Below are 15,349 nucleotides of genomic sequence, written 5' to 3'. Positions count from 1 at the left end.
ACCTGCATGTTGCTGCCCCACTGAGACTTGCCCTCCAGGAGAGCATCCAGCACAGCCCTGCTCGGTTCCTCAGCTGCATGGTCATTTCCACTCACTACATAGTAGGAAGATCTCACTCGTTTGAAAAATTCTGCATCCACAGTCTTGGCACTGCAGTGATTTGGAATGTATACCAGGTCAAGGTACATAGGAGGTCCTGGGGGCACCGATGGCATGCCTGCTGCCTTACTGCCGCTGGAACCTTAAATAGAAAGGATTCAATGTTTTACTATAATGACATTGCAAAAATTGATACCTTTTAAGAGAATTTGAATTCCAAAGTTTTTATCTAAACACTATAGTTTAGCAACGATACTTAAATCAAATGCATTTTTCCCCAATTTCTCCTTGCCGTTCTTGAAGGCACTGATTCATGTTGGATATAGTTCTGCAGATGCTGGTAGCCCAACAGAACCTTGGCCAAGCCATTCATCATGTGCGAGCCTTGACAATGCACTTTGGAGCACTATTCAACCACTGGGGGCCTAAACTGTCCTCACCTGAATGCTACTCTGACTGAGTCCTGCTCCCATCCTAAAATATGTTCACAGAAATTAGCAGCACAGAAAATACATTTTGCTTATTAAGACCTTGTTAAAAGCCAATCAAGAACAACTTGGTCACAATTATGCAGCCAGGAGAGGAGCGGAGGGAAAGATAAAAGAAAAGTGGGCCCTGAGTTCCAGTTCAGAATGGTGTTACCAAGGACAAGATTTCAATGTATCCACAGCATTGAGAAGTGAATGGTACAGAGGAGCTTTCAGCTTACAGCCAGTGTAGCAGCCATTGCTGAGTAACTCTTAATACAGCTGGGTCGGAAGAAGAGGACAACCCAGGAATATAGAGAGCAGATGAGCGCACATCTTGCAGAACAAACACCTCAGACAGTAGATCTACCACAACAGCATTAACTACCAGGGGGCTTGACCAAGGTGCAATGCTTAGGTTGAACAGAGAGGCCTTGCGGAGACAATCAACTACTACTGGCAGTGAAGGCCACCAGTGCTCTCACGTTATATGCCACAGGGTCTCTCCCAAGCACTTAGGGCATCACAGGAGTCTGCTATCTTGCTGACTGCTACTCCATTAAGGTGTTAACTAAAGACCTGTTATGCTATGCACCCACTTACATATAGTTCAGTAACAATTAGCAGCAGAGGCAGCTAAAGATTTTGAAAATGGTTGCTTTATCACACTACAGGTATTATTCACTGTACACGTGTAGTCATTTGTGTCCATTAACAATTCTTTGACATACCTAAACAGGAAGGGGCATTGTTGCATAATGACAGTTGGTGGAATGCCACCAGAAAATCATGAGAGGTCTAGACAGAGTAGATAGAGAGAAACTGTTCCCATTGTCGGAAGGGTCAAGAACCAGAGGACACAGATTTAAGGTGATTGGCAGAAGAACCAAAGGCGACATGAGGAAAAACCTTTTTACGCAGCGAGTGGTTATGATCTGGAATGCACTGCCTGAAAGGGTGGTGGAGGCAGACTCAATCGTGGCTTTCAAAAGGAAATTGGTAAGTACCTGAAGGAATTTTTTTTACAGGGCTACAGGAAAAGGGCGGGGCAGTGGGAATAGCCGAAGTGCTCTTGCAGAGAGCCGGCACGGGCTCGATGGGCCGAATGGCCTCCTTCTGTGCTATAACCATTCTATGATTCTAAAATAATTTACATCAGGTTGTTTTCATTCTGGGGCAGTCAAATGTGGCACAACTCCATGAAGGAGAGGAATAATGGATAGCTGGCTCATTGAAGATGTGAAAGACATGGTGCAACCATGCCTGGTGACACCTTTCCATAATCCTCTACAGCAGAGAACAGAAGGGGTTCTCAAGTGGAAACTCTTTGGGATCAAGTTAGCACTAAGATGGCACGACTGGGATGAAAGGTTGTAACCAAGGCGACCTTCCATGGTAGATTCAGTAATCCGATACATGACCAGACAGGTTCACAGTATTCCAGGCACTGTTGATGACTGACCAGCCAGCCTGGCTCATTAATGGAACATCAAGGGATGGACCGGTCAATGGCAGATGGGATTCATCCCATTAAGACTCCAGATATCCCTGAAAGCCAATAACCTAATAGGTAGGTTGGTCCTAGCAGAACAAGCAGCAGGAAGATTACCTGCATTCAGTGGTGCTAAACTGCAGTTTTAGTTGGTCAAACTCCAGCAATCGCATTAAGTTTAAGCAGACTTTGGTAAGTGGCAGAAAAAGTCTTTTAAGTGCATTTACTGAATTTTAGTGAGTAAAAAAGTGAATTATTTGAAGTAAGTTAAATTTTTTTGAGTAAATTAAGCTGTTGGGGAGTTGAAACCGGAAGTAGAATCCGGGTATAAAAAGGGGCGGGCTTTCGGGCAAGTGGGAGGTGAGGGGGTGCTTGTTGCTCTGTTTTGCTTCCCTCTCTCAGGCTAATCCAACACTGCGGACGTGGAGCAGTGAGACAATTCAACCAGACAGGTCCCCCAGACAGCTTCTACGAGGGAGGTTGGTGATCAGCTGGTTGGTAGGTTCTCTTCCTTCTCTTCTATACCTTTAAGTTGGTAAGTCCTATTAAATAGTGGTGTAATATTATCATCTATATCAGGGCAGAGGGTCTTCATAACTAATAATAAGAAATTTAATTAATTACACAGATATGGGTGAACAGGTGATGTGTCACTGTTGCGAAATGTGGGAGCTGGTGGACCCCATTGAGGCTCACGGTGATTACATTTGCGATAAGTGTTTGCTGCTAGAGGAACTCAAGCTCCATGTTAAAGAGCTTGAGACCGAGCTTCAGACACTGCGACACATCAGGGAGGGGGAGAAGTTCCTGGACTCTATGTTTCAGGAGGTGGTCACACCTATGAAATTAATTACTGCAGATGTAGTCCGTGGTCAGGGACAGGACGGTGTGACTACGAGTGAGGAAGGTACAGGGATCCAGGATGTAGTGTTGAAGGAGCCGCAGCCCTTGCTCTTGTCAAGCAGGATTGAGGTTCTTACTCCCTGTGAGGGCAGGAGTGGGGACTGCAGGGAGGATGAGCAACCTGGCCACAGCACCATGGTACAGGGGGCCATTCAAGTGGAGGGAGTAAAAAGAAATGTTGTAGTGGTAGGGGATAGTATCATTAGGGGGATAGATAGGGTTCTCTGCAGTCAAGAGCGGGAGTCCCGAAGGCTGTGTTGCCTGCCCGGTGCCAGGGTTAAGGACATCTCTTCTGGGCTGGAAAGAAACTTGGAGTGGGAGGGGGAGGATCCAGTTGTCGTGGTCCATGTTGGTACAAACGATGTAGTTAGGACAAGGAAGAAGGTTCTGTTAAAGGAGTATGAGCAGCTAGGGGTCAAATTAAAAAACAGAACCTCAAGGGTAATAATCTCTGGGTTATTACCTGAGCCACGAGCGAATTTGGCTAGGATAAATAAAATTAAAGAGTTAAATGCGTGGCTCAAAGACTGGTGTGGGAGAAATGGGTTTTGCTTCTTGGGACACTGGCACCAGTACTGGGACAGGAGGGAGCTGTTCCGTTGGGACGGACTCCACTTGGCCAGTGCTGGGACTAGAGTCCTGGCGAATCATATAACTAGGGCTGTAGAGAGGGCTTTAAACTAATTAGTGGGGGGGAGGTTTCTGGAGAGCAAATAACAGAAATGACAACGGAGAAGGTCATAGACTTAGGTAGCAGTGGGGAAATTAAAAAACAGAACGTGTCAGGAAGGGACAGAAGTTATAGAGTAAAAGGTAAAGTAGTAAAAGGGGAAAAAACAGGAACTAAGTGTCACAAAACATATTTGAAAGTTCTTTATCTGAATGCACGTAGCATTCGTAACAAAATGAATGAGTTAACGGCACAAATAACTACATATGGGTATGATCTTGTGGCCATTACAGAAACATGGCTGCAGGGTGACCATGACTGGGAATTAAACATACCAGGTTATTTAACAATCAGGAAGGACAGGCAGGAAGGGAGGGGAGGTGGGGTGGCTATGTTAATAAAGGAAGGAATCACTATAATACAGAGAAATGATATTGGGTCAAAGGAGCAGGATAGTGAAACAGTTTGGGTAGAGATAAGGAATAATAAGGGGAAAAAAACACTAGTGGGCGTAGTCTATAGGCCTCCGAACAGTTGCAACTCTGTTGGACGGAGTATTAATCAGGAAATAGTTGAGGCTTGTAATAAGGGAACAGCTATAATTATGGGGGATTTTAACTATCATATTAACTGGACAAATCAAATTGGGCAGAGCAGCCTTGAGGATGAGTTCATTGAGTGTATTAGGGATGGGTTTCTTGAGCAGTATGTAACTGAACCGACCAGGGGGCAAGCAACCTTAGATTTGGTCCTGTGTAATGAGACAGGATTAATTAAAAATGTCCTAGTAAAGGATCCCCTTGGAATGAGTGACCATAACATGGTTGAATTCCATATTCAAGTAGAGGGTGAGAAGGTTGGATCTCAAACAAGCGTGCTGAGCTTGAATAAAGGAGACTATGAAGGTATGAGAGCGGAATTGATTAGAGTGGACTGGGAAAATAGATTAAAGCGTAAGACGGTACATGATCAGTGGTGTACATTTAAGGAGTTATTTTACAACTTTCAAAAAATATATATTCCACTGAGGAAAAAAGGGTGTAAAAGAAAAGATAGCCATCCGTGGCTAAGTAAAGTAATTAAGGATAGTATCCGACTAAAAACAAGGGCATATAAGGTAGCCAAATCTAGTGGGAGGATAGAAGATTGGGAAGTCTTTAAAAGACAGCAAAAAATAACTCAAAGATTGATTAAGAAAGAGAAGATAGATAATGAAAGTAAATTAGAAAAAAATGTAAAAATGGATAGCAAAAGTTTCTATAGTTATATAAAAAGAAAAAGGGTGGCTAAAGTAAATGTTGGTCCCTTAGAGGATGAGACTGGGAAATTAATGGTGGGAAACATGGAGATGGCAAAAACGCTGAACAAATATTTTGTATCAGTCTTTACAGTAGAGGACACTAAGAATATCCCAACACTGGACAAACAGGGGGCTCTAGGGGGAGAGGAGCTAAATACAATTAAAATCACTAAGGAAGTGGTACTTGGTAAAATAATGGGACTTAAGCCGGATAAATCCCCTGGACCCGATGGCTTACATCCTAGGGTCTTGAGGGAAGTGGCGGTAGGGATTGTGGATGCATTGGTAATAATTTTCCAAAACTCCCTGGACTCAGCAAAGGTCCCAGCAGATTGGAAAACTGCTAATGTAACACCCTTATTTAAAAAGGGTAGTAGGCAGAAGGCTGGAAACTATAGACCTGTTAGCCTAACATCTGTGGTTGGTAAAATGTTAGAGTCCATTATTAAGGAGACAGTAACGGGATATTTGGATAAACATAATTTAATAGGACAAACTCAGCATGGTTTCATGAAGGGGAAGTCATGTTTGACAAATTTGCTTGAGTTCTCTGAGGAAGTAACATACAGGGTAGATAAAGGAGAACCAGTGGACGTAGTGTATTTAGACTTCCAAAAGGCATTTGACAAGGTGCCACACAAAAGATTATTGCTCAAGATAAAAAATCACGGGATTGTGGGTAATATTCTGGCGTGGGTGGAGAATTGGCTCTCTAACAGAAAGCAGAGAGTTGGGACAAATGGTTCATTCTCAGACTGGCAATCAGTAACTAGTGGTGTTCCGCAGGGGTCAGTGCTGGGTCCCCAACTCTTTACAATCTATATTAACGATTTGGAGGAGGGGACCGAGTGTAACATATCAAAGTTTGCAGATGATACTAAGATGGGAGGGAAAGTAGTGAGTGAGGAGGACATAAAAAACCTGCAAAGTGACATAGACAGGCTAAGTAAGTGGGCAGAGATTTGGCAGATGGAATACAATACTGGAAAGTGTGAGGTTATGCACTTTGGCAGGAAATATCATAGAGCAAGTTATTATCTTAATGGCAAGAAACTGGAAAGTACTGTAGTACAAAGGGATCTGGGGGTCCTGGTGCACGAAACTCAAAAAGTTAGTATGCAGGTGCAGCAAGTGATCAAGAAGGCCAATGGAATGTTGGCTTTTATTGCTAGGGGGATAGAATATAAAAACAGGGAGGTATTGCTGCAGTATTGGTGAGACCGCACCTGGAATACTGCATACAGTTTTGGTGTCCATACTTAAGAAAAGACATACTTGCTCTGGAGTCAGTACAAAGAAGGTTCACTCGGTTAATCCTGGGGATGAGGGGGTGGTCATATGAGGAGAGGTTGAGTAGATTGGGACTCTACTCATTGGAGTTCAGAAGAATGAGAGGCGATCTTATTGAAACATATAAGATTGTGAAGGGGCTTGATCGGGTGGATGCGGTGAGGATGTTCCCAATGATGGGTGAAACTAGAACTAGGGGGCATAATCTTAAAATAAGGGGCTGCTCTTTCAAAACTGAGATGAGGAGAAACTTCTTCACTCAGAGGGTGGTAGATTTGTGGAATTTGCTGCCCCAGAAAGCTGTGGAAGCTACATCATTAAATAAATTTAAAACAGAAATAGATAGTTTCCTAGAAGTAAAGGGAATTAAGGGTTACAGGGAGCGGGCAGGAAATTGGACATGAGTCTAGGTTCGGAATGGTCATGGCCCTGTGGGTAGTGGAGCGGGCCCAGGGGCCGTGTAGCCTGGTTCTGCTCCTACTTCTTGTGTTCTAATTCTGTTAGATTTCAGGAGATGGTTTTATCCCTGTTCCTGGCTGGGGTGGAGATCGCCTTTACAGAAGGTAAGTACTGTAGAAAATATAGGGACAGCGTGATCTCCTGGAAGAGTTTCGATCGCCTCGATGGGTCGGAGAGGAATTTCCCAGATTTTTTCTCCAAAATTGGCCATTGGGTTTTTAATCTGGTTTTTTGCCTCTCCCGGGAGATCACATGGGTTCGGGTGGGATGGAGAGTGATAGAAGATTTGAGGTTAGGATCAGATCAGCCATGATCTTATTGAATGGTGGAGCAGGCTCGAGGGGCCGATTGGCTACTCCTGCTCCTATTTCTTATGTTCTTAGCAGTACGCCCACATGCACTTGGAGACGTTCAGTCACCAATGGTCACTTTTACTGGGTCCGGCTTTTTATTTCCAGATTTTTAAAATTTAGAATTTGAATTCACAAGTGAACATGAAGCTGTCGGATTGTCACTAAACCCCAAATGGTTAACTAATGTTCTGTAGGGAAGGAAACCATCCTTACCCGGTATGGTCTATATTAACTCCAGCCCCACACCAATGTGGTTGACTCTAAACTGCGCTCTGTAACCTAGCAAGCAAGTCCACCACCACCTTCTCAGAGGAACGAGGGATGGGTAATGAAAGCTGGCCTTGCCAGCAACGCCCACATCTCAAGAATGAATAAGTAAAAAATTTTTTTTTAACAACCCTGTGCCTAAGCTCTTTGGCCTTCGGTAAGTGCGGTAAGTCCCTATGATCATACCCCAAGTACACAAGTCCAGAGAGTTTTCATTCCATATCGGGCAAACAGAAATTCTAGGTGTAGACATCTTAGTAGCTTAGCTCAGAGACTCTTAAGCATGGTGACGAAAGGTCATCAACCTGAAATGTTAACTCTGTTCCTCTCTCCACAGATGCTGTCTGACCTGCTGAGTATTTCCAGCATTTTCTAATTTTATTTCAGATTTCCAGAATCCGCAGTATTTTGCTTTTGTAGCCTTGTATTATCTTCCTTGTTACATCTTAATTAACAGTTCTCTGTATAAGATTTTACTGATATAATGTTAATTATCTACCACTTAACTTCATTTCTGCATCTGTCCAATACTGCTACTTTATAATTGCCTTTCTGCGGTGCTCTTTCTCAAACTGTGAACCTTGTTCAGTTGTGAAGTTCCTCTAGTGCTTCTTAGTAGTGAACTTGGGGGGCAGCTGATCGGTCTTGCCATTATGCAGTTGACAGGGACCTCCATGGTCCTGTCAGTGAAATGGATTCACAAATTTGCTGTGGAGCTATTTCTCAAAAGCTTTACACACTCTAAAGCTGAATTAACAAACGTTTCCTTACTTATACTGCTTAAGTGGTCTGTTTGCTGCTTGAGAAGTGTTAACGGACCATTACAAATGCATGATAAACCAGTTTTCTGCCATTCACATTAACAAGTTATGCTGCACATAATTGCTTATTGTGAAGATCATTAAAATCATGAGAAAAGACATTTAGCCTTTTTTCAAAATAAGAGGAAAATGTGGTACCTAATCAATAATTTAACCGTGTAAGGAATACTATAGCAAAAGTCCAGCCTAATCAAAGCACAATAAAAAGCACTGTGAGTGAACAAGTACTCAATCATTTAGTGCATTCCTGCTTCTACTTAACACTAACATTTACAGAAACTGAGGTTATATAAGGTGGCAGAATTTCCTCAGGGTTTATGGTGGGAGAATTTCTGTAATGTTGTCCCAATTTCCCACCGTAACTTCGGAGAATGATCAGCAGAGACCCTTGGGAAATGGCATAAATTCCTCCTGGGTTTCTTGCAAGGTTATGGAGGGAGATCAAGAGAACACTTGTGGAAATTCCTGGCAAATAAGTTTATTTATTTTAAAAGAGCTTAAATACTCAAAATGTTGTGGTATTCTGGATCTAAATTGAATTATTCAATGCACCAGGTCACTATATAAAGTCTAAGGGGTAGAAATTCGGTTGATTAGCGTCTCCGGGGGTTGATAATGGGGCGCTAGCAACTTGCCGACCGGGCACAGCAATGTTACCGCCACCCGCAAAATTCACCTGGCGTTTTGCGGCGGCGGTAACCCCAGGAGCCACGATCTCCTGCGTCATTGTGACGCCATCCGGCTGCACAGCGCCCCGGACCTGAACTTCGGTTCTGCCCCCCTGCAGCATCGCTGGGCGGAAATACCGGCAGCTGCAGGAGGCGTTCATCAGGAGGCCGGGCACTTCCTTCCTGGAGCACTAAAACCCAATTTTTTAAATACTGGGCATCATCAGTACCTGACGCTAAGTTTCCCAGCTTTCAAAAGTTACCGCCCCCAAATGGGGCAATACGGAATTTCTCCCCCTAAGCATTTTACCTGGATTTTTAGTAGTATGTGTAGATTTTGAATTTGTGGTGTTAGTAGCATTCTTTGCTTCTTTGTCATCACCTCGAGCGGCCTTTACTTCTGGATTAGTGCTAGCTTTGGCTCCTTTGTCCACTGAATCTTTCTTTTTAGGAGAAGCTGTTTTTGCAGTTTTATCAGATGATTCCTTAGCAGATGCTGGTGCATTTGTTCTGGAAGGAGCACTGGGATGCTTTGGTTTGCTGTCAGCTTTTCTAGAAGGAGAGGAAGACTTTGTCTTCGTGGCCTGTTTTTTGGTCTTCGTTCTCTCTTTAACCTCTTTCTTCAAAGGCTTATCTGCCTTTGCCACGTTCTGTTCAGTAGGCAACGCTTCAGGATCTACCATGCAAACATCTGGATGTGGTGGAGGAGGACTAGGGTCCTTTAACAGAACAGGTGGGGGATCCATTGGTCTGTGTACAAGTGTTCTGTCTGTAGGAAGAGTTTCTGACTCATCTTCGGAGTCTAAGGCAGCATCTGCAGTGATGGACGGGCATTCTTCTGTTCCAGGAGGAAAATCTGAATCAGTCTGTGATGGAGCTGACTCACTGACTGACGTTCCTGGGGTATCGTCACATTGACGCGCTTGCTGCTTTCCACCAGATGGGGGCTGGGCTCCTCCACCTTGTGTCAGTGGTCTTTCAAGATCTTCAGGAGCATCTTCTTGCTCAAAAAATTCTAATGGGCTTGGATTGATAAAAGAAGGAGAAAGATCAGCCATATTGAGCTTGAATGAAGTAGGAGTTTTAAAACATACATCGGCACTATGTTGAACCTCTGTTGGATGCACTGTTCTGGATGCAAAATGTCCATCTCCAAGCTCACGTATATCTTTGGCTTTATCTTGTTTGCTGCTGAATATCTCCATTTCTTCCATGTCTGACTGCACTATTGGAATTTTGCTTTGTGAGAGAGCAGGCTCTTGTAATGAGCGCAATGCATACACAGCAGATACTTGCTCTGAAGAAGAAAACATTGATGATACCACTGGAGTCTTCTCCTGCAGCAGACCTGAGCTTGATGAATCATACATGTGCAGATGAGACACTTCTTTTGCAAGTGAAGGAGACTGCGAAAGATCAAACATCTGCAGATCCTCCTGTTCTTGCAGTGGAGAAGTTGTTTGCGGTGTATGGGCAGTTGATACCCTTTCTGAGAGTAATGGCTCTCCAGAAATAATTGCTTTTGCAGATGGGATGACAGATGGGACTGAAGTATAAACACCATATTCCTCTTGGAGTGGAGAAGTTGTTTGTGGTGTACGAGCAGATGAAGTTGATGGAGAAGCCTCTGTAGGTGGGGTTGAACCAAATTGCAAATGATCCCTTTCTTGATTGTAGAATGGTCTGTCAAGTGTAGGCATGCCACATGGGATAAATCCAGGCTCGTGCATGTCAGATGGACTATAATCTACTTCAGTAGGCCCATTTTCAGATATGTGCTGGAAGCTGGCATTAAATGCAGGTTGTTCAGGAGATTGTCTACTGAAGTCCAAAGCCAAAGACTGTTCAGGTGACTCCTGACTAAACTCCACAGACATTGTTGAATGCTCAGGTGACCTAACTTCCTGTACAGGGGTTCTAGATTTTGCAGTTTTTGGAGAGACCTCTGGAGGAGAAATTGACATCGGCCTTGGGCAATCCTCTTTAGAAGGTGAAACTTCAGCTTCTTGGAATGCTGTAGGCGTTTGCACAACAGATACTGAAAGGGATTCATCCACTTCGGTTGAATGAGGAGACCCAACTTCTGCATGCAATGAGGGAGATACATCATCTGCTGTAGGTTCTGGAAAAGAACTTGTAGCAAGAGATGCTGTTGAAGCTGATGCAACACCTTCTATATGGGAATAAGTGTCTTCTGCTACCACCTCATCAACAGGAGTAGCTGATTTGTCTGATGTGGTTCCTTCGGAAATAGACATTTTGCTGTCTTCTTTAATAGAACCAATCTGGCTGAAATCTACCAGTGTTGGGGACAGTTCAGCTGCTGTTTTATGTGCTTCAAAGGGACCGAGTGATGGGAAGGTAGCAACTGCGCTTTCCTCCACTTTGCGTTCCTGGCTAAAACTATCTTTGGGGGTCAACAGTTCAAAACCTGCTGCATTTTCTTTTTCAGGTGCAGCAGGACTGGATGAAAAATCTTTAAATGGATAAAGACGGGGTGAAGAAAGAAGTTTAAGTTTATCGCTTGTGAGTTCCATTGCACCTTCAAGAAATTGTACTGGGAATTCTTCTCCATCATTTGGAGAGCTATCAACAGGTGAACTGGAACCCAACATTGGGGGACTACGTAGCGGAGACAAAACTTTTTCTACAGGTGATTCTGAATCGGGTACAGGCTCATCCATGGGACTATACCTTGGACTAGTCTCATCGACTTTCATATCATCAGTCTCAATAATAATTGGGGTTGGGAATTTTCCTGTTAATTCAGTTGGAACTTGACTGTCTTTCTCATCTACTGGAGACTGATAAAATGGGGTGTGACCAGCACTAGGAGGACCAGACTGTGCGGGAGATGCCATCTCTAAGGTTTTTTCTTCAGGACTAGCACAATGATCATCTGGAACTTTATGGTCAGATGCTGTAAGACCTGTGGATGCCTTGATTTCTGATGGAGTCAAATCAAAGTTGACATTACGATCACTTAAAGGTGTCCTAGATTGTGGTGAAGATCCAACTGGACTCCTTGGAGGGCTTAGTTTGGTTTCAAGATCTTTTATTTGATTCTCCTGCATTTCAGCCTCTAGGTCCTCCTGTTTTTCACATTCATCATGTTTAGGAATACAAATGCCAGTTGATGGACATTTAAAGCACTTGTCTTCTTCCAGAGATGATGAAGGCGATATTGTTGAGGCCGAAGCTGGATAATCATCACCTTGCGTCACATCAGTTTTTGAAGTTTCTAATGAGAGTCCATTGTAAGTGTCAGGAACTGGAGAAAGCTTGGCTCCCTCTTGACCTTGAGAAATAACAGTAGTTTCAAACTTTGTCATGCTTACAAACTCCTGAGTAGGAGACTCAGTTTCTTCATTGTTGGTCTCATCACTCATAATGTCTCTAGGTGTGGACATATCATCCATTGGTGTAGGCTCACTAGAAATTTCAATTGTCGATTGAGTAAAACCTGATGTAGCTGTAAATTCTTCTGGTGGCTCTTCATGGATTTCTTCATCAGAAACTGTTGTTTCACTTTCAAAATCAGTAGGTATTGTTTCATTACGAATAGACAATGTTTGGTCAATAATTGAAGAATGAAATGCAGAGAGTTTATCCAAAGCTGCACCGGGGGATGGAACTTTTACTTTATCTATCTCAGTGCTTTTAGTCTCACCTATATCTTTCTCTTCATAAATCTCAGCTTCTTTGCTATCATCTACTCTATTCTCTTCATCTTCTGCCTCTTCTTCAGTTCCAGCCTTTTCAAGAAGAAAGTCTTCTCGTTCTCTATGATCATCTCCAGCTTCGGATTCTTCTGTCTCTTCTTTGTCTACTATCTCTTCAACTTCAACTGGCTCTTCAGTTTCAATTAATTCTTCTGCTTCAATGTCTTCGGCCTCAAATTTCCCCCCAGTAACGACATGCTCATGTTCAGTTTTGGTTGGGAGCATCTTTTCCACCATATCTTCTGCTAGCTCCTCAACATCTTCAGTCTCTGCCTTTTCTTCATAGTCACCAGGTTCAGAGGATTCTTCAAAAGCAGCACCTTCATCCTCAAATCTTTCTAATGTGACCTTATTTCCAGTCTCAATGTACTCTTGAGGAGACTGTTCAAATTCACCTTCTGCTTCAGTGGTTGTTATTCCTTCATCAGGAGATTCATCTGTCTCTAAAGCATCTCTGTGAATTGTAAGCCCTACCTTTTCCTCAAGTGCAGCTTCTTGCACTTCATTATTGATTGAATTCTCTGTTGGGACAACAGGTTCTTGTATGTCTCTTTTTTCTTCTTCATTAAGTTCTTCAAAGTCCTTGGTTAAATCTTCTGGTGAAGACATTAGTGATCGTTCAATCTCAAGTTCATCGGTAGTCACAGTAACTACTGCTGCTGCTGCCGCTGTTACTGCCCCTGCTGCTGTTGCTGCCCCTGCTGCTCCCACCATGGAAACATTGGTCTCTTTCTTGCCTACTTTTGGCTTTCCTTTTTCTTTTGGTTTACTTGGGGTAGTGTCTTCCTTCTTTATTGGTTCAGTTTTCCTTTCCACTTTGGGCTTTGTTGGTAATTTTTTGGCCTCAGTTGCAGTCACAGTTTTTTTGACTTCCTTCGCAGGCTTCTTCAGGTCTTTCTTGACATCTTTGTCATTTTTCTTGACTTCTTTCTTTTCTTCCTTTTTTGCTTCTTTCAATGGTGTTTCTTTTTTCTTCACTTCTTTTTTAATATCTTTCTTTGTTTCTTTCTTTATTTCTTCTCTTTTAGGCTTCTCTTCCTTTTTAACCTTTTCTTTTTTAATAACTGCTTTGTCTTCCTTTGCCTCTGGCTTCGCACTCTCTTTTTTCACTTCCTTTTCCTCTTTTTTCTTGTCTTCTGGTTTCTTTGCTTTTACCTCTTTCTTCACGATTCTTTCCTTTACAGGTTTTGGTTTGTTCTCAGACTTTTGCTTTTCATCTCTGTGTGTTTTTTCTTCAAGTTCCTGTTTAGCTGGTTCTTCTTTTGCTTTTGTTTCCTTCTCTTCAGGCTTTGATTGTGACTCTGTTCTGGGTTTTTCCTTCTTAACTACAGGTTTTTCCTTCTTCTCTACCTTTTGAAGTTTTTCTTTAGCAGCCTCTTGTTGATTAACTGGAGTAGGTTTTGCCACCTCTGGTGCTTCTTCCTTGGCATCCTTCCTAACCCCTTTACCAGCAGGTGGCTTAGAATTAGATTTGAGACTCTCCTTGCTGTCACTGCGTTGTTTCATCTTGGCCTGTTTAACTGTTGGGACAGCCAAGGCAGCTGTTAGCTCTTTCTGTGTTACCACTGGGTGTTTCAGGAAGTCTAAATGCTTGAGTTTTTCTAATCCATCCAGGATGTTGTACTGTGGAGCATTTCCTGGGAACAGGGCACGTACTATTTTCTCAGTTGGATTAGCTGGATGCCATACAATCAATGAGGATATTGAAGTCAAGTATGGAAATGAAATTTCTGCATCTTTGCCATTTGGCAACACTATTCCAGTTTTAGCTTTGTTGTTGCTGGACCAATGCTGCATGAAAAATTGTAGCTCTTTGCTTCCTTTCACTGGATTTAAAATGTACATTTCCAGTCTTCCCACACCCATTTTCTGGAACAGTATTACTGGATCAATGACATTTCCTACAGTCCTATACAGGGGTTCTGGTTTTATAGACAATTTGTTTAAGTACTGGAGAGTAAGGCAGGTTTCCTCAGTGTTTCTCCTGACCCTGAAGTTAGGCTGCAGGTTTGTCATATTTTCTGGGACATTAAGAAATACAACTCCCAGCTCAGGTGAGATAAGATTTTTCATCCAGTCACTGTTAGCGGTGGACCCTTGTGACTGCTCCTCTTCTAGTTCTGCTATTTTACGTTGCAACAAACTGTTGACTCCGGGGAGATTATCAGCTCCATTGTGGGTGAGTAGAATTGAGTCGACTCTGTCCAAATGTCGAACCAGTTTCCAGAAGCATGACTTACGATCTGAACCCCCATTTATAAGCATGTTAAATCCATTCACAGCAAACAAAGCGGAGTCACCTCTCCCACCAGGGAAAATGTAGCAGCAAGGTTTTGATAGTTTCAGGAAGCCGCCAGATGCTGGGGGCTCCAATACGTCAAAGGATGATGGTACCTCAACCGATTCTGAAAGATATTCAGTGAATTCTGAAAGTCCTTCCATTTCTGGTAAAATGGAGACTGAGTTCAGTTTTATATTGATGAAGTCCTGCAGGTTATGCTTTTCCAGGTTTGTGTTTTTCCAATCGCCTTCCTCAGGGCAGAATAATGTGAGGCTGGCTTTATTGGCTGGATGTGTAGTGCTTAGTAGTTCTCCAATCTGACAGCAGAATAAAAGATAATGCTTAATTAGTAGCAATTAATGAAAGACCTCAATTAACACCAAGTTGCCTTTTACAAATAGATTGTACTACAATCAATTCCTGTCAAATGAATTATAATTACTTATCAGGAATACTCACATCAGAAAGAAACAATGAAATATTCGTACCTTCCATTACCGAAATAAATGTAAATATTTTGAATTGCTCATTTTAACTTGGTGTAGCTAGATTATAGA

General features: G+C 42.8%; 1 protein-coding gene across 1 annotated transcript in view; it reads right to left on the bottom strand.

Annotated features, from left to right (window-relative positions):
• The window catches only part of map1b (microtubule-associated protein 1B), a 127,448-nt gene that overhangs the window by 10,641 nt on the left and 101,458 nt on the right, over nt 1–15,349 (bottom strand). Inside the window, exons 5-6 of the mRNA XM_085989950.1 lie at nt 9,100–15,109; nt 3–241 (exon numbers count right to left, since the gene is read on the bottom strand). Coding sequence (XP_085846076.1) covers nt 3–241; nt 9,100–15,109 — 6,249 coding nt within the window. The remainder of the gene's footprint in view (nt 1–2; nt 242–9,099; nt 15,110–15,349) is intronic.

The sequence above is a fragment of the Somniosus microcephalus genome, chromosome 1 (assembly GCF_052327205.1).
Source record: "Somniosus microcephalus isolate GS21.2 chromosome 1, FLI_Smic_1.0, whole genome shotgun sequence".
Lineage (NCBI taxonomy): Eukaryota > Metazoa > Chordata > Chondrichthyes > Squaliformes > Somniosidae > Somniosus > Somniosus microcephalus.
The sequence above is the reverse complement of the archived record's forward strand: the minus strand, read 5'-3'. Positions and strand labels throughout refer to the sequence as shown.